Source organism: Lampris incognitus, chromosome 16, assembly GCF_029633865.1.
Source record: "Lampris incognitus isolate fLamInc1 chromosome 16, fLamInc1.hap2, whole genome shotgun sequence".
Taxonomy (NCBI): domain Eukaryota; kingdom Metazoa; phylum Chordata; class Actinopteri; order Lampriformes; family Lampridae; genus Lampris; species Lampris incognitus.
Genome location: NC_079226.1, coordinates 28,131,663 through 28,156,845, shown reverse-complemented (window position 1 = coordinate 28,156,845; position 25,183 = coordinate 28,131,663). Strand labels below are relative to the sequence as shown.

The 25,183-nt window shown below is 43.0% G+C and overlaps 1 protein-coding gene across 2 annotated transcripts in view; it reads left to right on the top strand.

The window, feature by feature from the left end:
• Window positions 1-7,219: 7,219 nt before the first annotated feature.
• The window catches only part of ddhd1a (DDHD domain containing 1a), a 28,390-nt gene continuing 10,426 nt past the window's right edge, over window positions 7,220-25,183 (top strand). Inside the window, exons 1-4 of one of the 2 annotated variants that reach the window (XM_056295959.1) lie at window positions 7,220-8,428; window positions 9,733-9,909; window positions 22,522-22,650; window positions 23,581-23,728. In XM_056295959.1, coding sequence (XP_056151934.1) covers window positions 7,669-8,428; window positions 9,733-9,909; window positions 22,522-22,650; window positions 23,581-23,728 — 1,214 coding nt within the window. In that variant the 5' untranslated portion in view covers window positions 7,220-7,668. The remainder of the gene's footprint in view (window positions 8,429-9,732; window positions 9,910-22,521; window positions 22,651-23,580; window positions 23,729-25,183) is intronic. The other variant, XM_056295960.1, reaches the window with a different exon arrangement.

Here is a 25,183-nt window from a genome sequence, read left to right as displayed (position 1 = left end):
AAAACAGAAAACTATTAGGATACAGCAAAATAACAAAAAGATCACACACACACACACACACACACACACACACACACACACACACAAAAAAGACCCTTAAGGGAAAAGCAACACTTGGAATGTTCTGAGTCCCATGGAGGAAACTTAAGCCTGCTCGGAAAAGCGGCCAAAAGGACGACGGGTGCTTGTCGACTGCCGTCCCCTTCGGGGCCTAGTTCATTTACACATCGTGCAGTCGGTCCTCAGCCTCCCCTTTGTTCCCCTGAGGCGTCTAAGCCTGCACAGATGTGCAGCTGTTTATGTGGAGCAGCAATCAAGGCAGCTGGCCAGTCAATACCCAAAATGTACAGAGAGGGCAGTGTTGTTCCAGAGGCGTTCCTTTCTGACTGCCCCTGCTAATTCTACAGTAAGAACAGGTTATGGGACACGTGAAACTGGCCGAAACAAAACCCCTTTTAGGATGGTTTTACACAGTTAATTGACAATGACTGATTACTTTAAGCTGACTTGGGTTGATTTTTATATCTGTGAGCCAACGGTCTGCATGGTTAAAAGTGATAGTGCAACCCCAAAGTGAAGACTCTTATTATCTACTCACCATCATGCCAACAGAAACCCAGTTTAGTGTTCTGTTTCCATACAACACTGAAGGAGTTAGCCAACGAAATGTCAGAGCGGATTTCTTCCAAATAATTGCAGTGGATGGTGGCCAGTTCATTAGAGTTCCATAAATGGCAAAAAAAACCATAAAAATACTTCAAACTGCTCGTGCAGCACAATCCAAGTCTTCATTTTGGATCTATTGTATGGCTTCCAAGATAAAGCCATACAATAGATCTGTGAGGCGAAAAGACTGAAATTCAAGCCATTATTTACTGCAAATCTTCCCTTCCTTGTCTTGCTTTCAAAACAAACCTCGCACAGGCAGGCACGTTCGAGTTCAGAGACGTTCAAACAGAGAAGTTCATGCAAGAAACAGAGACATTCAGGAGAACGTCTCTGTTTGAACGTCTCCTACAAGAGCCAACTCCTAATTATCACAGAGGTTTCATTTGGGGTACAAACTATTCCTTTAACACATGGACATTTAGTAGTCTCTAAATATAAGGTACTGCATGGGTCAAACTGATTTACTTGGGGAAAATAACATTTGGAAGAAAACGTGGTAACAAAGTAAATATTTAAGTAGACACAGTCTTCGTAATCACCAGTCAGTCCCTACACAGTAAAATCCTGAGTGTTAATTTAACTTCCTGAGTGTTCATTTAACTCTGAGAGTGTACATATGGACCCGGAAGGATCCATTTGTACACTCTCGGAGTTAAATTAACGCTCAGTTTTTTACTGTATACCATCATCCTTCCTGGAGTGAGTCCAGGTAAGACGAGTAAGCAAGCTATTGCTTGGAACTGAGAAATTAAAATATTCCCATCCAAAAACAACAACAACAACAGCAACAACAATTCTAAAAGAACAAGTAATCTGATTTCCTCTTGTAAAATCTGAATTAATCCAGTTGAATGGCCTTTTCTGTTCCTAAAGTTCGGACTGAGCTGGGCAATAAGACCTTTATGTTTTCCGCACCATCTGCCAGGAATAGCCTGCAGAATAAACCTAACTCCAGGACTTGGTTACTCTATCCGAATTTAAAGGTATGGTTAAGTCTATGGAATCTGAGTCTATTGGAAATAGTAAATGTTTCAATTGACAACAGGTTTGTATCTTTTCCCTTCGTTTTTATGCTATTTTGCACTTTGAGCTATTCTGTTGTCTTCATGTGAGTGTGTGCTGAAATTGGTGTACTGCTGCCATTCTTGATCAGGTCTCTCTTGTAAAAGAGATTTTAATCTAAGTGGGACTAACCTGGTTAAATAAATGTAAATGAACAAGCAAAGAGGTCAGAGGCACACAGGTTTGTGTGTGCTACAGACACCTGGTCTGTGCTCAACTTCATGATGATAAGGAAGTAGTGACACTAACTGTAATTTTAGGGTTAGCTCACGTCTTAATTTAGTCTATATTATAGCTCTACACTAATGCAAAAATCACATCCAGTTGGCGACTCCATGCATAGATGCTTTTCACATGTGTAATGAGCTATTACGTTGACTTCCCAAACGTTCCCTCCCCAAATTTTCCCATGCCAGGTCTGCAGTTTGTCACAATGAGCTGCCCCGCTGCTGTGATGGTAATTTTCTGTGGTTAATTGTAGTTTGTTTACATTTTACATGTTGACTAGCTGTGATAATGCAATTTAGGAGACTAGGACAAGAGAGGAAAACATCTATGTCCTACCAATACATCTGCTGTTTTCCTTCTCCTTTAAAACTGGGGTTGGCAACCTTGGAGAAGTGAGCAATTTTGACATAATATCCCCCCCCCCCGCTTCCTTCTTCCCTCCCATAACCCCTCCCTCTAAACCAGGTGCATGCCATGGTCATGTCTGAGTTTGGCTATTGTTGCTGAAAAAAATGGTATTTTAAATAAAAATATCATTTAAGCAAATCTCTTAGTAACACCAACGATGTTCTTTTGGAGCACTGTTTAGTTTTATAGGTGAAGTATTTATAAATATGGCTGTATTCAAAGCACCAGCACAGAGTGACTATCTCTGGCCAACACCCTTTTGCTGTGGACAGTAAAATTTATCGCAGTTGTTCATCTATGTATGTAAAAATGTTTTTTTTTTCAGTGAAGCTTTTAGTTACCTCGATATTGATGTTGTGCTGCACTTTTGCCCTTATAAACTGACCATGCCCAAAAACAAACAAACAAAAAATAAATGGCCTGTCCAGGGTGTCTCCCCGCCTGCCGCCCAATGACTGCTGGGATAGGCTCCAGCATCCCGCGACCCTGTGTAGGATAAGCGGTTTGGATAATGAATGAATGAATGAAAATAGCACGGTTGTGTGATGATTTCTGTCCAACATCCCTTTGCCGTGGAGAGTAAAATCGCAGTTGTAATCTATGCATGCAAAAACCATTTTATTTCAGCGAATCTCTTTGTTACCCTAACAATGATCTACAAGATTCACAGCTAAACCTACCCAAAAGTTGTGCACACTAATGCCTGACGCGCTATTATGGATCCCACTGCTTTTCTGGGCACTCTGCCTCTGATTGGCCAGTACTTGTTGCCTCCGTGCAGTAGGACCACCCCGTCACAGAGGTCCCCTGATAGGCTGAAGCTTTGCCGCTCCCGGTAGCCGTCAGCCAATCAGGGGTGAGATTTTGAAATCCTGAGCGCAGGATTTAACAGACGTTTAATTTTCCCTCAGACCATTTGAATTGCTCATAGTTAGCTAGCTAGCTGTAAGAGGGTTATGACATTTGTCAAAGATAACGCTGCACGAACGTTGCCTACCCCAGGTTCATTCAGCCCATTCAAATTTGAGGAGACGAAGAGAACCTCCTCCGGAAGCTGTCATGTTCCACTGCGAAAACTCATCAGACCGGAAAGTATTTCGACCAGTCAAGAAAAAAAATCAAATCAATTTTATTTGTGGAAACGGATGATCCGCTGTGGTGACCCCTAACGGGAACAGCCGAAAGTAGTAGTAGTAGTAGTAGTTTATTTGTATAGCCCAATATCACATATTACAAATTTGCCTCAGTAGGCTTAACAGCAACACAACATCCCGTCCTTAGACCCTCTCATCGGATAAGGAACAACTCCCTTAAAAAAAAAAAACCTTTAACAGGGAGAATAAATAGGAAGAAACCTCAGGGAGAGCAACAGAGGACCAGTCACGACACAGCATTCATGAAAATGTATTCCCTCTCGGAAACAACAGTGACAAGGAATCATAATGTTAAAAATGTGGATTGCGATGCTAGCTGTGAATGGCTCATATCTGTAATGCTTCAAAGCCAGCTGTTACACAAGAAGAAGATAACGATAACTTTTGACGTCATTTGCTGTAATAATTTGCTCCCCACTAGGAGTTATTTACGCAACTGCATGGGGAAACAGATGTGAGGGAATCAACATATGACCACCACAGTGATGGCTCTCCTCTGACAGGATCCGCTGCCTTTATTTTTACCCATTGTGAAATCCACACTATCCATTGCATGAATCGTTAGTACTTGTTTTTTTTTTAAGTGCACAGTATCCATAAATCTTTTTCTCCAGCGAATCTTGTGAATTTATTCATCCACCAAGTTATTCCCTGCAATTTGTGAATGGTGGGCTTTTTATAAAGTAGCCTAAGGAATATTGGCCACTGCACGCCATTGGAAGCATGTATCAGACTATATGTAACAGAGAACCTATCATGTTTAAGGCTAGCCCCACCATTTATTTGTCCATCAGTGAGTGTATTCGTTTAAAAAAAACAGAAAACATGATGCCGGTTTGATTGGATGTTGTGCCCTTTTGACTTTTTAGGCTAAGGTGAAGGGATGTTATACTTTGTGTTTTCCAGTCACTTTTGTAGTGTTGTGTCGACACCAACAGTGTATGTAAAATTATGTCAAATATAATCAATGCAAATTTTTTAAATTTAATGTTACTATCATCAAGGGTGGCACGGTGGCGCTGTGGTTAGCGTGGTCGCCTCACAGCAAGAAGGTCCTGGGTTCGAGACTCAGGGTAGTTCAACCTTGGTGGATCATCCCAGGTCATCCTATGGAGTTTGCATGTTCTCCCCGTCTCTGTGTGGGTTTCCCCCGGGGGCTCCGGTTTCCTCCCACAGTCCAAAGACATGTAAGTCAGATGAATCGGCCATACTAAATTGTCCGTAGGTATGAATGTGTGGGCCTTGTGTTGGGCTGGTGGCCTGTCCAGGGTGTCTCCCCGCCTGCCGCCCTATGACTGCTGGAATAGACTCCAGCATCCCCGCGACCCTGAGAGCAGGATAAGCGGTTCAGATAATGGATGGATACCAATGGATGAGTAAGGTTATATGCTGGCATGAGGGCAAGAGGCCCCAGAACTCAAATTTCATGAAGGTCTTTCCACCCCTGACCCCTGCCTACTGTGGTTTTGGTTAGCCTCTTTTCTTATCCCTCTGTCGAAATGTTTATAAGTGTTTCAGGGTAATTAACAATAAAACAATTACTGATTATATTATGTGTGATTAAGTTTTAAATATTTTAAATTATATAACTACATTAAACAGAAGAGCATATATAGTTAACTGCAGTTGATTCATCTATAGAGAACATCTGCATCTCTGTTTCCCACTTTTGATTAACTTAGAGCGCAGGTGTTTTAGTGATGCAACTCATCATAAAATCCTTTCTTTTATCCATAAAGAAGAGCAGAGTAATGAATCATACCGTTGACAAGACATAGCAAGCCAACTAATATTAACAGAGACTCGTCTCATCAGGCGTATTGGTTAGCACTGTTGCCTTTCAGTTTGAGAGTCCTGTGAGTTTCATCCCTAAATTCAAAGACAGGCGAACTGGAGACTCAAAATTATCTTAGCCTAGTTATAGACTCAAAATGACCCTAGCATATGGACTGGCGAGCTGTCCAGGGTGCCTCCCCTCCCTCTGTCCATTGCATGCTGGGGTAGGCCCCACCCCTCTAATTATCTTTAACCACCAGAAGGGGGCAGTGTAGGGCTGCCTTCTAGCAGCCCTACACTGCCCCCTTCTGGTGGGGGCAGTGTAGGGCTGTAGATTATGTCCCTCATAGCGCAGACTCATTTGAACAGATTACTTGATTTTAGATTCATTTTTGAAAGATGGTTGCAATGGGCTGTGACTTTTATAGCAACCTGTACCACTGATTATCAAGTAACCTATAGAGAACAGCACCTCAATAAGCATCCAAATAATTCAATTTATCATAAACCACCTTCACAGCAAATGTCTGTGAATTTTGAAATCAAAAAGCCCCCACATCCCACCCCAAATGTGTTGTGTTTCAGTTACCAATTGTTACCTAGACCTATGGTAGTTAGATTACAGGCACTCATGGGAAAAAAATGTGCTTTTTGAAGTTTAAAGTAATATATTTGAAGAGGGCGGCATGGTGGCACAGTGGTTAGCGTGGCCGCCTCACAGCAAGTCCTGGGTTCGAATACCGGTGTTGTCCATCCTTGGGGGTCATCCTCTGTGTGGGGGTTGCAAGTTCTCCCCGTGTCTGTGTGGGTTTCCTCCCACAGTCCAAAGGTGGACTGTAGGTCAGGTGAATCGGCCATACTAAATTGTCCCTAGGTGTGAATGTGTTGGCCCTGTGATGGACTGGCAGCCTGTCCAGAGTGTCTCCCCGCCTGCCGCCCAATGACTGCTGGGATAGGCTCCAGCATCCCCGCGACCCCGACTGGGATAAGTGGCTAGGATAATGGATAGATGGATGGATGGATATTTGAAGAGTACAGGCATTTAAAGATACTAGAAAAACAGATACACCTCTTGAAAAAGCAGTTTCAAACATTGTAGATGAGTATAACAATATTGTAGATAAATTGTAAACTGAAATAAACTACCTATCTAACTGCATAGTTGCCATTTGTCTTTAAATACAATGTCCTTCGATGGTAACTGAAAACAATGAGTACATCACCAAGTTTGGGCATTTATAGGGATATCTTCACAGTTTGTCAGTCTATCTAGTCTCATACCCAATTTGTAGTGACTGGTGATGAGCTGTAGCAAAAACTGACCACTGATACATGCATGATTCTATGGACACTTAAGTATGTACAGCCAGCTTATTGTATAAACCGAATTCTGTTCCTTTTTTATAATTGTGAGGATTGAGTAAAGTGGGTACAGATAAAATGGTGTGATTCCACTCTTCCTTTTCAACCTCAGTGGAAAAAATATACAAATAGTGTAAAGTAACTAATACTGTCAATTAAGTGATAAATTCATAAACGGGTTAAAAAGTGGCCCGTTTCTCAATAACCAGATACTCTTGTAAAGGAAATGGTTTATCTACAAACCCAGGACTAACAGTGCAGAGTACGTGTGACCCGGATTCTACGGACACTAGCGACATCTTGTGGCAATTCTGTGCCATTTAATATTTCTCAGTTAATTAATCCTATAATTACTTTTCACCAATCTTTTGCACGTTCCTTCCTCGGGGCGGCGCAACCCTGCGAGACGGAAGTCGGCCCATGCGTAATGTACACGCAATTTTGACGTGCGCGCTCCCGTCGGAATCCTGTGATCGGTGCCGTAGCTGTCAAGTGATGCGCGGTCAGTGTATCCGCCGTTTCTATGAATGCCGGCGAGTTCAACGGACGCGGAAAAGGGTTTGGACCGCAGGAGGAGGCAGAGTGTTTGGTTACCCCCCCCCCCCCCGCCTGCAAAATTAACCTTTCTCAAGCCGGACTTGAGTGGTTCCCTCGACTGATCCAATCCGACCGAGCGATTCGACGAGGTGAAACGAAAGGAACGAAGGACGAGGCTTGCCAGTGTCAACGGCTGTGACTCAAGAGCTCCGGCCAGCAGTTACCGAGAACACGCACACATAACTCCGAGACCAGCTTCGCTAACTAGCAGGCTAACACGCTGGATGATGGAGGAGCTCTGCTTACTCTGAATGCCTATTTAACCTTCCGACCAACATGCCGCGCCATGTCAACGCGTAGGTTTGGGTTAACCCCGGCTTGCGGAAGCCGAAGCTTGGCCTCACGGCGAAGGAGGTAACCTAGGAAGTTAGATATAGATGTGGATAGCGCCGGTTACGTCGCCCCTATAGTCATGAGCGGTTTCAACTCTACGAGTAAGACCCCCACGCTCGGCGGCAACAACAACACCGACTGGGACGTGGCGGGTAATGACTTTTTGCGTTGTTATGAAAAGTCCGTCGGCGAAACGATACAGGCAGCCATGCCCTCTGTGCAGCCGGGACTGGACGGGTCGCTGCCCTTGTTACGCACCCGAAACCACGACGCCCAGAACGGGCTGGTGTTGGGCCTGGACGAAGCTTCTTTCAGCCGGAGTTCGGCGGCGACTTACCTCGACCCCGGTTCGCCGGACTTGATAGGTGACGGGATCGAAGCCGGCCTGCTGTTCGACAGCAGGAAGAGGACGAGGTCCAACAGTGCGAGGCACCGTTACAACGAGGTCGTCACCGAACTGGGTCCCGAAGAGGTGCGGTGGTTTTACAAAGAGGACAAGAAAACCTGGAAGTCTTTCGTCGGACACGACTCGTTGAAAATCGAAATAATGTTTCGGAAATTCTGCGAGTCCGATGGCCCTGACGTGGCCAGGCGTCCAGACGCTGTAGAGCCGCAGGTGAGCGGGGAAGAGAACAGGCATGCGAACGGAGTCGAGGGCAGCGGTCCGGTCGATAACGGAGCGGAGAGGACCGGGCCGGTGCCGATGCACACAAGAGCCACCGACCCAGATGATGGAGACCCCGACAACGTCGAAATCAATATAGAGGCCGTATGCGTCCGGGGAGGGCTCTATGAGGTGGATATCAAAGAAAGAGAGTGCTACCCAGTTTACTGGAATCGTAAGTATTGCAGGCCAACACATTTACCCGTCTGCCTGCTACACCTGTTAGAGTTGTATGAGATGTAGTTTATATGCGCGAAACTCGGGGGATGGATATTGGCTGAGTGGAGTCCATGATTTTTACATATGTGCACGGGCTAAGCAATGTTGGAAAAAAATCAATATTGTGATATTTGTTTTTACGGTATGTACTGCAGTATTGAACAATTGAAAGGAGGTACTTGATTTCACCAACCATGCTCATACATTTTTTTTAGCCTAACATGACTGAGGGGCCCGATTTGCTTTGCATTGCATTCTTTGCAGTGGGACTATTGCACATCTGTATATTGAGACTGATGCAGATATTTATCCGTAATTCCTGCTGTGGCTATGCTCTCTGCAATAGAATGGCCGCACAGTGTAGAGATTACAGTTTACACACTGAGACGGACTGCACTATCCCTCCTTGCTCTTGTCTACTCTATATTGGAGGAAAAGGTGTAACAAGAGTCCTTTTGTGTAATGCATGCCCAGTATACAGAATAAATGTTAACCAGCTCCTGCAGGTTAGTGGATAACAGGATTTGCATTGTGTCACAGTGTTGGACATCAATCCCACATTTCACTGACCTAGTATTTGATAACAGTGGCCTCCTCTAACCATCCACTAGTGCTGTTATTCTATTGAGCTCAGCTGAGCCATGCTAAATAATTAATGGAAGTTTCCCAGAAAAGGAGGCCGATGTGAAGGTATCTATAGTGTTGGGGTGGCTAGTTACTGCAAAGCCTTTGAAACATGACCTCCCTGAAGGGATGCGTGGCTAACTAGCCATGTTAGAGTTCTTATGATGGTAACCCCAAGTGTTGAGGACAAATATGTTCCTTGGAGTCCTTGATGAGGATGCAGGTCCTTAGTAGTCAGATTTAAGACCTTTCTTTCCTGTTCCAGCTTGACCTACACCACCGCTATAGACCCATCTTTTCCGAACGGATATGAGCAAGTCTAAAAGGGACATTAGTGTTTTTGCATTTGCCAGAAAAGTTATTGCTTTATCAAATAGTAAATAGCCTCTGGCTATTGCAGAATGTAGGCCTACATGCAGGTCTGTGATTATGTTCTTAGCTACCACCAGAGAATCAGTTCATTGTGCCAGTCAAGACTGTAATCAAAACTGACCTCTTTCTGCAGACCATTGAGATAGGGCCCTCTTGGTGTTACTATACCCATTGAGTTTGCTCATTCAAGATATCCTGATTAGTGTTAAGTATGAACTTGTTCATTTTTGTCTTTTCTTATCCCTCTTTTTCCCTGCCTTACAGAGCAGGATTGTATTCCTGTGATGCGGGGCCAGTGGTTCATTGATGGTACGTGGCTCCCATTGGACGAGGAGGAGAGTGACCTTATTGAGCAAGAGCACCTGAACTGTTTCCGTGGGCAACAGATGCAGGACACCTTTAAATCAGATGCAGTGGTGAAGACTGTTGATAGCCATGATGGTGAGAGCCAGGAAACACTGAGATTAGTGAAAAAGTGGTAAAACAATATTAGTCTTGAGTTATGTATCATTAATCAATTGTGCATTACAGAACTCTAAATCTAGAGAGTTAGGAGCTGTTATAAACCTCTGAAACAATAGAGCAGTAAAACATGTCTTTCAGGTGACCAAGGTTTGAATAATTCCAGTGAAGGAATTAGTGTTGTTGAAGCAAAGACCCACACAAAGGCAATTCTCTCACACTGGAAGGGAAAATTCGCCAATTTCTAACCTTGTCACCGCTGTCTAGCTGCAACAGGGGTAGCACCTGAAAAACACCTGCAGTTGTTCCCAATCATTTCTGGATCTCTGGGGTGGCAGTAAAACAGATTTTTTTTTCTGTTCACCAAGTGACGTATTGTGAGGTCAGGTGACGGCCTGAAAAACTACAGCCTAGCTGGGTTTTCTAATTTTGCATTCACACCAGCAGCGACATTGTCGCTGTTTGTCGCCAAGTCATTGTGTTGCTGTCACTTGAAACCAGCTTGTGGGCATTGCTAATGTAGTTTTGTGCTACAAATGTATTTACAGGAGATGTATATACTGATAGATATTAAAATATATATTCCTCACTCCAACACTCGCCGATGCAGCAAAGGTACTGAAAGCATTCACAGTTGTGTTCAGATGTGTTGTGGGCTGCCTGGTTTGTGTTTTTGCCTTGTTGGATCCAAATGAATGACAGTGTTGATTGGAGTGAGGGATAAATAGACGCGCGCACACACACACACACAGTTATTAGGGCCACATCTCACGCCATCTCAGCAAAATATGCTGTCCTGTGTAAACCCATTATTGGGTGAAAAGTCTGACAAGTTTTTCCTCTTGGTGTAAACTGTCTTAACTTTAAAAAACGAAAATGAAAAAACAACACACATATGCATGTTCATGCAATGTTTATTGGTAGCCTATTCTCTGCACATTCAAATATATCTTTCATCTTGCATGTTTTAATCAAAAATCAAGTCACACCCTGATGCATGTATTTCCAATTAAACCATTTCAGGCGAGCCAACTTAAGTTTGAAAAGGTTCATGTTCAACATATCTCGACAGGAAAGCCAGCAGCAGCTGCGATCAGTTTCTCCTCCATGGGAACTAAAATGCCAATATAGGAACTGAAGTTAAAGAAAACGTTAAGCAGCGAAAGAATATAAGAGGAACACATTTGCCTTCTGATTGGCCTTTGCTCAACTCTGTCCCTGCTCATTTGCATAAAGTTAAACATTGCTCAACTTTTTTTTTTTTCCCGGAAATTTTGTCGCCAGGCGACTCGCCACAACATGTCGCTCAGTGTAGCCCAGAGACTATTGGAAATGAATGACTTCTGGTCGCTTTGTCTCTTGTTGTCTCTACCAGGGTGAACGCAGCTTAAGGCCTTGTTCAGACTGCAGGCACATCGGATTTGTGTCTCAAATCAGATCTTTAAGACAGACTGTCCGTATATTTGCAAGTGATCAGATCGGATTTGTGTGTCCAGACATCAACAACCTATATCTGCATGGGTTGCTGTGGTAACGACGTAGGTGTGAGTAACTACGTTTTTTGGTGATGCGGTTTACCAAAGCAGATGCATGAGAAATGGGAGATCTATTATCTCGCCCTCCAAACAATCACGCCGTCGAGTCGCGGTGCAGGACTTGCGATGTTCCGTGCTGCAGTCGTGGCGGGCACTCTGGATTTGACATCGTCGTTGTGTGTGGCGTTGCTAGGGATGGAAAAGACAGTTTGAAATCCAATTTGGGTAGCCAGAGCATCCGTCCGGACTGAGACGCATCTGTAGAAATCCGATTGGAATCGCATTTCAAATCGCTTCCAAATTTGCTTTAGAGCCGATTTGCAAAAATGGCATTTCATGTGTTTTTTTTTGGTTTTTTTTTTGCTGTCCAGACTTTCTAAAATCAATCTGGATATGCAAAAAAAAAGAAGATTTGGGCTGGCAGTCTGAACAAGGACAAATACTCTCTATCTACTCTAAAGACACTGTTCCCAAAAACGTCCTCGTTTTCTCAGCTAAGCTACGTTTCCAGTGGTGGAAATGACATCCAACAACACTAGCACAGAGGACTTTATAGACAATGATACAGTGATACAGAAGCTTATTTGCAATGCATTCTGGTATGTGTAGGTGCTGTGGCAAAGGCTCTGTAAGCAGGAGAACACTAATTTCTCTGTCAGTTTGGTATGCAGTGAGGATTTCATTGCTTCAGCGGACTACATCACTCATCAGCATTGACTTCACAGGCACAAACCCATTGGCGAAATTTTCCTTTAGTGTAGTTTTTCTTACTAGTGGATCAAGTGACTATATGCTGTTAGTTTTCAAGGCCCAAGGAATCTTCAAGAATGCATATTAAATGCTGTTTGTGCAGAAGATGAAGATCTTTTGTTGGTGTTGTCTGAGTGGTTAATGAATTATACTTAACTTTGCAGTGAGGGCCTTGGCCCGCCTTGCTGATAATGTGTTCTGAGTCAATATTGTGGATTATGTGGAAGCCGTGCCTACTGTAATATTCACACATAGCAAAGGAAAATTAATGGAGTAGGTTTTTGCATTGATGTGTAAGCTTCAGTACACAAGGCCAGGATATTGTAGCAGTTTGTCTTACCAGTGTGATTTAGGCCATATGTTGCAGACTTCAAGTGTAAAAAGAAATGAAAAAGACGATCTCTGCTTCGGCAGTCTGTTGAAGGCAGTCATATCTTAGCCCATCAAAGATGCCTTTTATCGATAATAAATGAGCGGGTGTGCATCCACGTGTTAGATGCAGCACACGCCTGACTCTTGTAATACTGTGTCTTTTTATGTTTGAGTGAGAAGAAAAACAGATGAAGCATTTGATGGAGAGTTATGTTCGGTCTGTATGATTCGAAGATAGAGAATATGTTTGAGAGGAGCACTTGCAGGCATATATTTAACACTTGCCCAGAGCATGGAGCAGTGTTCTGCTACAAATGATAGGGACATTATTAGGTAGCCTTTATTGTAGCTTGGTGCATTCTAGATCAGTGAAAGATGAAAGTTATATTTGAATGCCCTGACTGCCTGTAGCCCTGACTTCATATATTTGATTAACCTATTGTGACTCTATGCCTAACTCAAGATTGGTCAAACAAAACCTCAGTCAGTTGACTTAATTTGCCTGTTCACGGTAACTCCACATCTAGCCAGTGTATAGACTTAACTCCAGTCCCCGGTACAGTGCAGTATATAAAGCTGACATTTAAGAACATTCTGTCACACTCCCTTACTCGCAAGCTATAAAGGCCTATATATAAAGCAGTCAGCAGAGCAGAGGAGGCTAGTGTAACGACCCTCACTTGTGCAGGTGTTCGTGATAGAGATTCAGACCAGGGGTTCCTAACAGTGGCTTTTATTGCCTGCATTCACAAATAAAACAACAATCCATGAGATTTCTGCTGCAATGCGACTGCATACAAGTCTCCAGCGGAAATGGTCTAGCTCTAAGGTACGGATAGCGCAAGTGCCCAAAATGTGTCAAAGTGAGAGTAAATAGACAAACAGTCGCGCAGCCTCATATTTAACCTTAGTGAATGCGGTACAACATCTGGGGTTTACACAAACCATCAAAAAGCATTGGATTACAATAACATGTTAAAATACAAATTTTGGGAGAATTCACTTTATCTGAGTGAGGTCATTTTCAACTCTGTTACACTAGTCTCACTAGGTTGGCCACCCCTGCCTGCATTGTCACCCTTTGTGTTGTGTACTCAGCTGCCCACCCTGGAAACCAGTACGTCCCTCAAACCAAATCACATGAGCAGTGCGGGAAGATGGGGAAGTCACCAGTGTTCGAAAAAGTCAAACACACAAGAGACTATTAAGGTTGTATACCTATGAACAGTCGTATAGGATACAGGGGTCATAATCACATTGCCTGTGATGCAAGTTTTTGAAATATGATGCCTTTGGGAATTGTGACACAAGGTGACACTTGCATTCTAGTACACACACACACACACACACACACACACACACACACACACACACACACACCCCTCTAGGTCACATGACCTAGGGGTGTCTGCTAAGGGGGTAAGAGTACTGGCCAGGGTAAATGTCACAGTACCGTACAACTGTACCACAATGTCGTGGTGTTGTATTCTTGATTTCATTAATTTCATTTTTCAGTTCATGATTTACATTAGTGACATCCTTCAGAACCTTGTATGAAACATTGTCAGATGATTTCATAAACTTGAACTCAACAGAGCGTGATTCGCTAGTATGAATAAGATGTTATTGCTAATAATACCTTTGACTAAATCATTAATATTTCTGAGACTTGACTACTGGCAGTTGCTACAGAGGACCCTTTTGGTCATAACACTGGTACTCAGAAGGCTCCCTATGTGCTGCAAGTAGGCAGTAGGCTGACTTAATCCACACCAACGCTGAATACGTGAAAAAGCTAGCTATGATGTGACAGTCCTACACTACCTGCAACCTCTCAACACACACACACACTCTTCTCCAGCACCATGTTGAGAGCCTTAAGCTTGAAGAGGCAGAAGACATGGCATACAAGCATGCTATGCACTATATGTATATAATATGATCATGCAGAGAGGAAGTTTGAGTGATAGCATGTTCCCTTTTGATAAGATAACAGATGAGATGTACTTTATTAATCCCCGTGGGGAAATTCACCCTCCTCATTTAACCCATCCCGACACACTGTAGCTAGGAGCAGTGGGCAGCCACCCTGCAGCACCCGGGGGCCAACTCCAGCTCTTCTTGCCATGCCTCAGTCAGGGTCACAGACATTTGGTCCGGGATTAGGTATCTACTGATTTGTTTTTGGCTTTTTTGTTTTTTTACCCACAGGGAGGGATGCAGAGACACACGTTTTAGCAATTTTATGTACTGGTTATTTTTTAATAGTTTGCTAAAGTAGTCATGAATCCACACTTGTACTTCTGGCAGTCTTCCTCAAATACTGAGGCCACAGATTGTGCTTGCGTTGCTTTTATGTAACATAAATGATGAACTGTCGAATAGGACTCGGCTGTGTTGTTCTTACTCAATCTGATTAGTGGATTATTTCATTTCAGTTTGGTGTTTTTACACATTGAACCATTTTGATGTTATTTCCCCTACCCAGGATTCGTCGGTCATCATTGGCTAGCCTCTGTTACTCTGGTACTTACTTAACGTTGATGATGCTCACAGATGGTAAAGCACATGGCAGTGGAGGAGGAGCACAATGCCCTTTTTTTCAGCAGCCTAAGCTGAAAACACCCACGGGGTCAATTCAGTTTCCGGAATGACATTCTCTTGTGCCGTGTTCTGAATAGACAAGCTTTGCTGTCTTTATCAGAGGACAGAGTGATCAAGAGAGGAAGGGAAATATTCTGTTTTCATAAAGCAGGCAATTTCTGCTGTTCAGATATTGGTTTACCAACAAGCACACAATGCAGCAAGAATAGTGTGTAGGGATGGTTGGTTGGTTGCTGCTAGGTCACAGTAGGGTTGCATGAATAGAGAATTGAATAAGATATTACACCCCATGTTATTTTATTAATTTCTCTTCATAAGAAAATCCCTGCCTTTATGCAGCAACTGTATTTGAGTGACTTACAATCTGTGAAAGCATGAGTGAGAATCTGTTTAATAAACATCTGCATTTCAAGGGCAGCAAGAATTTATTGCATGTGTAGAACAGTAGCCACAGCAGGATGTGCCCCCCGTATGTCACGCTTCTACAGTGTCAGGGCAAAACAGAGCGACACCCGAAGGGCTGGGCACAGGGTTATCTGTCAACAAACCGGGCAAAAAATACGTTGCAGTAAAGGGGAGGATGACATCTTCCGAAAAGCAACAGCAGTCTGACTCTCTCAGGTGGCTACTTTCTCTCATAACGCTAAGTAAGGCAAAGCCCTAAAAAGGTTGTCGTAAAACAATCATACTTTTTTATTTCAACCATCCTATATTGTATGGTACCAGTGATAAGTGGTACCCAGTGTGTTTTAAAAAATTTGTTGCCGAGAGGTTGTTTTGATGGGCCATGGATAAATTACCAAAGGCTTTGCTTACTTGCAGTCCAGCTCTAATCTGATGTGATCATCACTCTAACAGACATGGCTGCACTGGGCGATTTGAATTCAGGTGTTGTCACACGAGCATTGCAGTATATAGGTCAAACTGCGAGCAGTGCCAGTAACACACTTATGGGCTTTGTGCTATACGGTATTATGAATGAGGGTTCGCTTTATCCATCTAATCCGAATAAAGTGGAGGCTTCAGATAGTGGAGATCCCAGTCTCAGGAGAAGATCCTGTTTGTGTATGGATCTATTATTGTTGTTTCACCCAGATGGACCTCATTGATAGCCGCTGTAGCCTTTAATGCATGCCAGCCTAACTGCCAGAGGACTCGGCAGGTTTCTCTCTGCCTTTCACCTTTGCTGAGAGAAGTACTGCTGACATTTGCAAGTCTGATCTCTGCAGGAAGAAATGAATTGGCCAGATTTTTGCCTTGCCTGTCCAAAGCAGAATTTCCCTTCATTTGATAATCAAAAGCTGATGGGTCCTTTTGAATTTTAGATCCTCTTTATGACTATGCCTAATTCCGTATCTGATTGAATTCTCTGATAAACGTTCCTGTTGGCCTGATCTTATGCCAGTATTCATTTAGGCAAGTTGGTATTTATGCAGTTATTAATAATGATAAATAAATGAATATATGATTTGCTCTAATTGTGGCGGGAAAAAATTTGGTCCAAAACTTCTTGCATGCATGTTTGTGTAATTGTGTCTGGTTTTTTTTTTTTTTTTGAGAATGCGGGAAACTTGTCATAAATTTCTTAAAACAGAAAAGGTGCATTATGATATAGATTAGATCACTTAAATCAGTTCAAACAGCACTTTTTGGAACATACTTCATAGTAAACATATGTCATGACCAGTTAATCAGTTTGTATCAGGAAATTTTCCAGCTGAGTTAACTGTTCATACTGTTTGAGAAGGAAAGCAGGGAAGTTCTTTGGGAATGCGTTATTATTTAGAGAATAGTTTGTGGAAATGATTTTGTGGAAATGAAAGTTAGGCTACATACATTTTGAAATGAAGTTGGGGGGGGGGGCACAACGACAATATTGCACGGGTGAAATGCAACACTTGTGGTACAATGCACTCACGAGACAACATTGCCGCATTACAGCACATGAATTTGAAAATGAAAAACCATGTCACAGTGTTTGACTTTTCTTTTCAGTGGTCCACGAGGTCTAATGTTTTTTTTTTTTCAGTCACCCAAACTGGAGTAGAAACTGTCATTAAGCTTAAACTTGAGTAATGTGCAGGATGGTTAGGAACTTGTTAAACAGGCATCACAACTTTGGCCGACTTTGATGGAAATAGTCTTAAAACGAGTTTGTGCTCTTTGTGTGTATGTTGATGGCTTTTGTACTTTGTGAAGTAAATTACATCCAAGACTCATTTAGTGTTTGGGAAGCGTCCTTTGGTTTCTCTTGAATGATGCTTGTCCTTTAAAGCATGTTTACCTGTTAAGCTAATTTAATGTTATGACATTATATGAACAGGACTGCCTTGTTGTTCAGATGAGTGCCATTGTGTTTTATACCTAATTCCCCCCCTCCCCTCAAAAAAAGGGCATACTAGTAGATGTCAGTAAATATGTGTAAAGAATTTAAATGCTACCGCAGTCATCTTGGGCACATTTCAAGCAGCGCTGCATTTTGCATCTTGCACTCATACTTATTCATCCCCGCACAATTCCTCAGCAAATTGTAATCCAGCATGAAATAATATCTCCCTCCAACTACTAGCTGTTAGCTTTTGTCAGTATCCAGGACAGCCTCTGTGTCCAGGACACTGCATGGTTACCTGTTGGCAGCGCTGTTGATTGATGCCCTTGTCCAAAAGTGATGACGGCGGTAGCTTTTATAATATACGCCATGGCCATGCCGTAACTCACTCTCTCTTGGTTGTTAGTTCTCTCCCACCTGCCCCCTTTCTACCTCCCTTTTCTGTTCAAATGGAGTGGATATCAGACGAGTGCTAAAACTACATGTCACAAGCGCAAACGCTGCCAAGGTACTGTAAAATGCCAACTCATTTTCTATTTTTTATTTTCTTACTACATTAGATCTGCTAGCCCATACCCTCTATCCCTGTAGATCCCAGCTCTCTGTGGAATTAAAGCTTCCTTTCTCCCGTGGCTCATACTGAGGGGCTGCTAGAACTCGACCTGGGCTCAATTAGAAGTGCTCCCCAAAAATCAAGGATTTAGACTGCTACTGCATTTACTTGTAATTCCCCTTAAGTGGGCCCAGTTGCTAGAACTTCTCTTTCCGAGTGGTGACCTTGCATCGGCTCCATCTGCTTCTGCTGTCACTGCTTTGAAGACTTTTTGAGAAAACCCGTGAATAATGCTCCGGCCTGTTTTCTAGGACATAACTTGGACCGCACAGCTAACCTTGAGGAGATAACCCATACGGACCAATTAGTCAGATAATCTACTGACTCCCTTCACAGGGATAGATCTGAGCTACAAAAAAAAAAAAAAAACTGGTTCTCCAAAAAGCTGCCCTACTGTACCCTATTTTTCTTCATAACCCTCCCACACTCTCTCTCTATTGCTCTCGTTCTCACTGACTTTCTCATCCTCCCTCTCGTCCTCCCCTTCTTTGCTTCACTATACCCCCTTTTTCAGTTAGAACATGTCATTAATGAACTACTATCTCCAACCCCTGCTCTGAGGTTGGTGAACAAAGCTCTCTGTTCAGAGGCAGGCAGAAGTGGTAGGCAGAATAGAGGAGCCATTGAGGCCCTCTACATGGCCCTGTGTTTTGTTCCCTGCATGAAGTCGAGCTCTTTGAGGTCTAGATTTACCCCCATTCTGGATGCATTGAACCCCATCAGAACTGAGTTGGGGGCCCGGGTAGCGTAGCAGTCTATTCCGTTGCCTACCAACACGGTGATCGCCAGTTTGAATCCCCATGTTATCGCCAACTTGGTCGGGCGACCCTACAGACATATTTGGCCATGTCTGCGGGTGGGAAGCTGGATGTGGGTATGTGTCCTGGTCGCTGCACCTCCTCTGGTCGGTCGGGGTGCCTGCTCGGGGTGAAGGGGGAACTGGAGGGAATAGCGTGATCCTCCCACGCGCTATGTCCCCCTGGCGAAACTCCTCACTGTCAGGTGAAAAGAAGCGGCTGGTGACTCCACATATATCAGAGGAGGCATGTGGTAGTCTGCAGCCCTCCCCGGATTGGCAGAGAGGGTGGAGCAGCAACCAGGATGGCTTAGAAGAGCGGGGTAATGGGACAGGTACAATTGGGGAGAAAAAGGGAGGGAAATGAAAAAAAAAGAAAAGAAGAACTTCTGAGTAGAGCAGTCTAGAGGATGGTGTCCTGAAAGCTGAGGGGGGCACTGACCTTTTAGTCAAGTTTCCACACTATACTCCCACATAGCTCTGTAAATTGCTTAAATGTTAGGATTCTCATGCATAACTCTTATGGTCACAGAGACCACTATTTGTCTAGTTACACTATCAGAGGAGTGCACTTCCCTTGTCTGCCCAGGTTGTGCAGCGAGGAGCATAGGTGAGGTGTTTGTAGGGCTATAGCAAAGCAAATTGTGTCCCTGGTACCCTGTAACTCTCCATGAGTGAAATGAATAACACAGCCCCAGGCCAGCGTCCTTACAAAAAGCCTGTTTTATCATTATCATTCTGCATCTGTGATTGTCAGGAAAGGAGCTTTGCTCTGATTTAAGAGACAGCTGTCCATGATAGTGACAAATATAGGGCCTTTTCTTGTCTTTTTCCCCTCCCTTCCATGCTTTGTCCTCTCAGCTTTTTTTCCTCAAGCGCCTCTTTTCTCACATGCCTACAACTCACTCTGCTCTTCATCAAATTCTGTCATGATTCTCGCTTTGTTTCATCCCCCCTGATCTCTCTCTCTCTCTCTCTCGCCCTCCTTTGCTCTCAGGAGCAGTGTTAGAAATTTCAGTAAACCTTGAAACCTTTTGTGATTGCCAGTCAGATCCTCAGCACTCTGTGATCCCTGTGGCTTTCTTTTCCTGTCCTTTCTTAGCATCATACTGCCTTTTCATTGTAAAACGGGAAATGTCTTTGCTCAATCCCCCAAGCATCACTTGGCTCTGCCTTACTAGCTGCACTTCCTCCTACCTACACCATCTAGCTCATGTTCATTATTTACAAGGCTAGCTCTAATTGGAATGATTCCAACAGTGCCCCCTCCCCAAACACGCTTGGTTTCAAAGGCATCCTGTTTTACAGTGGCATGCGATTACAGGTAGAACTCAACAGTCTGAAGTGCCTCTGTCCATCTCCACATCCATTTCCTTTGTATGACAAAAAGGTGGATTGGTGTCAACAGCATCTAGCTTTTCTCCTTTCTTGTGTCTTAGCCTGTCAGTGCACATGAAGGAGAGTAGATGAGGAAAGTAGGCAACTTTAGACTGATTGAGATTTCTCCCTCACTGGGTGTTGAAATGGACTTTTGGTAGATTTTCCTTTCCCTCCTTGCTGCTGGTGCTGTTGTAGAGTAGTACAATGATGTACTGTGTGGTAGATGTTGTTAAGCATGTGGTTCTTTCGCTATTAAATTATTTCTTTTGAAGATCTACAGTGATAAATGAAAACATGTGACGGAAGAATCAGTTACACCAAACATTTTCCCTCAGGAATAACCTCCTTTGTATTTTAACATTGGCTTAATGTTTGTTTGTTTTTTCTGTCTAGGACCAATTCAAGATCCCTAAATGGAGTTTTGAAAACTAGATCCTAAATCTGTTTTTTTTTTTTTAATTCTATAACCAAGTACTCCTTACTCACTTCACCAGTTCCATTCATGGTGACAAACTGGCTGCCAGTCTCAGCTTGGCGTTCTTCTCTGGAGGCAATGGGAGTAATTCACTTCCTCATTAGCCAACCTCAGAGAGGAAACCAGGACTCGAGAGCAGGAAGTACAGGGCCCATCCATACTCATCTTTAGCTTTTACCCACCCAACAGATTAGCCAATAGCAGTAACAAACATTACAACATATATATGATAAAAAGTATTATCTTAACTAGCTCAGAAGCCTCAGGTTTGAGTCGATAACTCTTATCGGATTTGCACAGTTCCATACACTTAAGTGTAAAACAATATACTTAAAAGAAAATACATTAAACAGTAATACAAGGTTAATAACAAAAGAAATAACCAATTGAACCTAATAGTGATATAAGGAAAAATATTATAAAATGAATCAAATTAAAAACAAGTTAATATAATTGCTTAAGCAACAACTCGACTTCAGCAATGCTGTGAGGGTACGTCTTTAGGTCCTTGAAACTATCCAAAGAGTCAGTCGCCCCACCCTCTGGCAGACCTTTCCAGAGGGTGGGGCCATAAATTGTAAGAGATGTCCAGCCAAAGGTCTGATATCTGGATATAGTCATTAGGTTACTACCAGCGGGTCTGAGGACCCTGTTGGTTCCCTATCTAAGTTCCCTGTCTTAAAAGTAAATCAGATAAATTTGGATTGGCAGGCCATATTTTTGTTAATAACAGAGAACTGGAAGAATGATCAGCTGTAAGAAGACGGTGCTCACTTATTCTGGCTCTGCAGGCCTGGCTGAAAAATGTGCTAGCTGGAGAGTTGGAAGTGCCTGTCAGCAAAAGGCTATTGCATTAGTTTTAATCTTGAAACTAAGAGTGAAAGAATAGTGCACAGGCTTGATGGTCATTAAGTGTTGCTATTTTTTAATTTCTCCAAGAGACTCTCCACAGTCTGTGGAGCATTCCACCTCTCCTTCCAAGAACATTGCCCTTTCCCATAGGCTTTTTAATCCCCTGATTAGTTTCGAGAAGCATACAGAACGATGACTTTGCACCAGCTCCTCTACAAAATTTCTTGCCCACCTCATCCAGTTGTACTTGCCTGCGCAGGACACCTGAATGGACAGTAAGAACAGACTTCACTGACAGAAATCACTCTTTCAAGTCAACCAGTTTCATTTATTGCTCTTGTTTTCTCTAGTGAGTAGCGTCTGCTCTCCAGGCATACCTCTGCTCTTGCTTGCCCTAGTCACTGCGTCTCAGATTGATCCATTAGCCCAGGGAGAAGCTGAACTTGAGGTGAGCGGGACTTCTCCTCAAGTGCAGTTTCATGTGCAGTCCGCACAGATTGATGACACTCAACCATGATGGGCAAGCAACAGCTGAATTATGCAGAATGCGGACATATAGCGTAATGATGTGTGTTTCTCTGATGACGCTGCAGATCAATGCCCTTGACAGTATTTGATCGAGCTCGTAAGCCAGTAGGATAAAGGACCTTTAATGTGTTGCACTAAGGTTTTATATTCCTAAGTTTGACCCCCTTCAATCGTGGTCTCATGGTCTGTTGTTCCTCCCCATGTAAACACTTTATCCTCCCCGCTGTCTCATTCTACCTTTCCCTCTTTTTTTCTTTGAGACACCCTTCTTTTCCCTCTCGTTCTCTCAATTCTGTCTCTCAATCATTTCCTCTCTTTCCTCTGATTCACTCCTCTTCTTTTCCCTGCCCTTCATAGCCATCCACAGTCTGAAGCTGAGTCGGACCCATGTGGACTGGCATAGTGTGGACGAGGTCTATCTGTACAGTGATGCCACCACCTCCAAAATTGCACGCACCGTCTCACAGAAACTTGGCTTCTCCAAAGGTCAGTGACTGCTCACCTTTACCTTCCTCCATGAAGAGGATGCTCCCTGAATTTTGGCTCAGATTTGAACCTAGGGAACTCGGTATACCCCAGCAGGCTCTACTTTACTTCTATTTCTTTTTGCAACGAGGTTCCGTCATAATAAAAACTGCAAAATTGACGGGTAGGAGTACGTGTTAAATGCTATGGTTTTCAGTGACTGACTGAATGTGGTTCAATATAATCCTTTCTGTTAGTTGAATTAGCCCAGAGAGAGACACCCAATCCATCTGGCATTTTCAGGCTAGACTCAAGCAAACTGACAAAAATAATTAAAAGAAATTCGCTTTGGTTTTTGAGTGTTACCACTGATCTGGTTTGGCTACAGTTTGATTTATATGGAAGACTCCAGTCTGCAGTACAATCTCCTGGCACTTTGGCACAATTTCACCATTTGTTCGCTGATTAAAATGAGGACCTGACTGTGCTTATCCCAGTCTCCCCTGACACACAAATGCTTGGTTAGGGAAAATCTCCTTAGTGCTGTCCAGACAGCAGCAGATCTCACAGGCTCTCATCGCTCTTGCAAGCACCACGTGACTGAACTTGACTAGACTGGAGTGGAGATGCTAAATAAGGCCACACGCTCAGCCCAGTTGGCACATTACAGCTGCTACCACACAAACTCGACCACAAGCACAGCAGGTTTCCCAGTCTCACCTACTGGCCCCTGTGAACTCTGAACAGCACTTTACCCAAACATAATGACTGAGATATTTATGGCCAGCAGTCTAGTTTTTCCACTTTTTCTCTCAAGTAAATATATTAAATTTGCTCCTAATCACTCAAGATGGGCTCATAATGCTCTTGTTTAACGACAATATTGTTATACACAATCCTCTTGCTTTTTTTTTTTTTAAGTAGTGAATTGTGTTTGTTGCCCTTTTCCAGCCTCCAGCAGTGGAACGCGGCTTCATCGAGGCTACGTGGAAGAGGCCTCTCCAGAGGACCGGCCTCCTCAGACAACACACATCGTCTTTGTTGTCCATGGCATCGGACAGAAGATGGACCAAGGGCGCATTATTAAAAACACTGGCATGTGAGCAACAGCGTACTCTCTTATTCAGTTAAAGGCTTGAAATTTGAATGAGTGCTATGTGCATATGCCTTTATTTGCAAATCACATGTCCTTTGGACTAGTTGTCACTTTTTTTCCAACATTAGAGATGCATTGAGCCAAAGGCAGGCGTGATAAAGGATGCATACTACTGGAATGTGTGATATAATGAGGTCTACTGTTGCTCAGCTTTCTTTTTATATTGTGTGCTCAACCTTAACCAAAGCAGATGCAAATTATAGGGCTGAGAATTAGCAGGCACCTCTCGATTTGATATTACAACAATATTTTAGTGCCATCATCAATCAGTCAATCAAGTTGCATTTTATATAGCGCTTTTCTAGCTGCAACAGCTACTCAAAGCGCTTTACAATTAATTAATTCACACACATGGTTCTTCCTTTTGTCAGTAGTATGCTTACACAGGACCCTACTGCCTATAGTAAGAAGCTGTTTAAGGAAATAGGTTTTAGGGCCTTTAAGAGTTCTTCAGCTTACAACAGGAGATCAGAGTAGCAAAAAGGTGCTACTCTGAAAAGCTGAAAAACAAGTTTTCTGCCAACGACCCAGCATCAGTCTGGAGTGGTTTGAAAGACATTTCCAACTACAGGAGACCATCCTCCCACACTGCAGGGAACCATCAACTGGCTTGTTATCTCAACTATAAGACCTAGACATCAATGTCGGACTCTATAGGGATGATGGGCTAGCAATTTGCAAGAAAACACCAAGAGAGGTCGAGCAAGTTAAGAAAACAATATGCAAAATATTCTCAAAAAATGGGCTAAAAATCACAATTTAAGCAAACAAAAAACAGATTAACTTTCTGGACATCTCAGTGGACCTTAGGAATGGCACATACAAGCCGTACATTAAGCCCAACAACACGCTGCAGTATGTCCATAGAGAATGCAGCCACCCACCCCCCATCTTGAAGAACACAGTGAAGTGTGAGAACTGCAATGATCAAAGAAAATGTGCAACAAAATGCTTTTATTTCAAACTCCATGTGTTACACAAGCATAAAACATGAGTATGCTTCCCTGAGTCAAGATTCAAACAGTCCAACTTCAAACGTTCAAAGATGTAGAAATCATTACAGTAAGGCTCTTTACAGCATCTATTAATTGTGCTTCACCATTGCATTTCAGGGGAGATGGTTATTGTTGATTGATTGATTGATTGGTTGATTGGTTGAATTGATTAAAATTGTTATGATCCCTACAAATGAACACAAGCATATCTTCAGGAAGATCTTTCTCAAATACAAGGTAGTCATAGTGAAATTGATAGGATTGCATGATAAATCTCGCATCTGAACCTAAAATGGTACGTTATTTTTTTCCTTTGTTCTACTTGTCATTTTCTGCCTATGATAATCTACGGTCTGTTTTTTTTCTGTTGCTTCTTAAACGCACATTCTCACTCTCTGTGCAT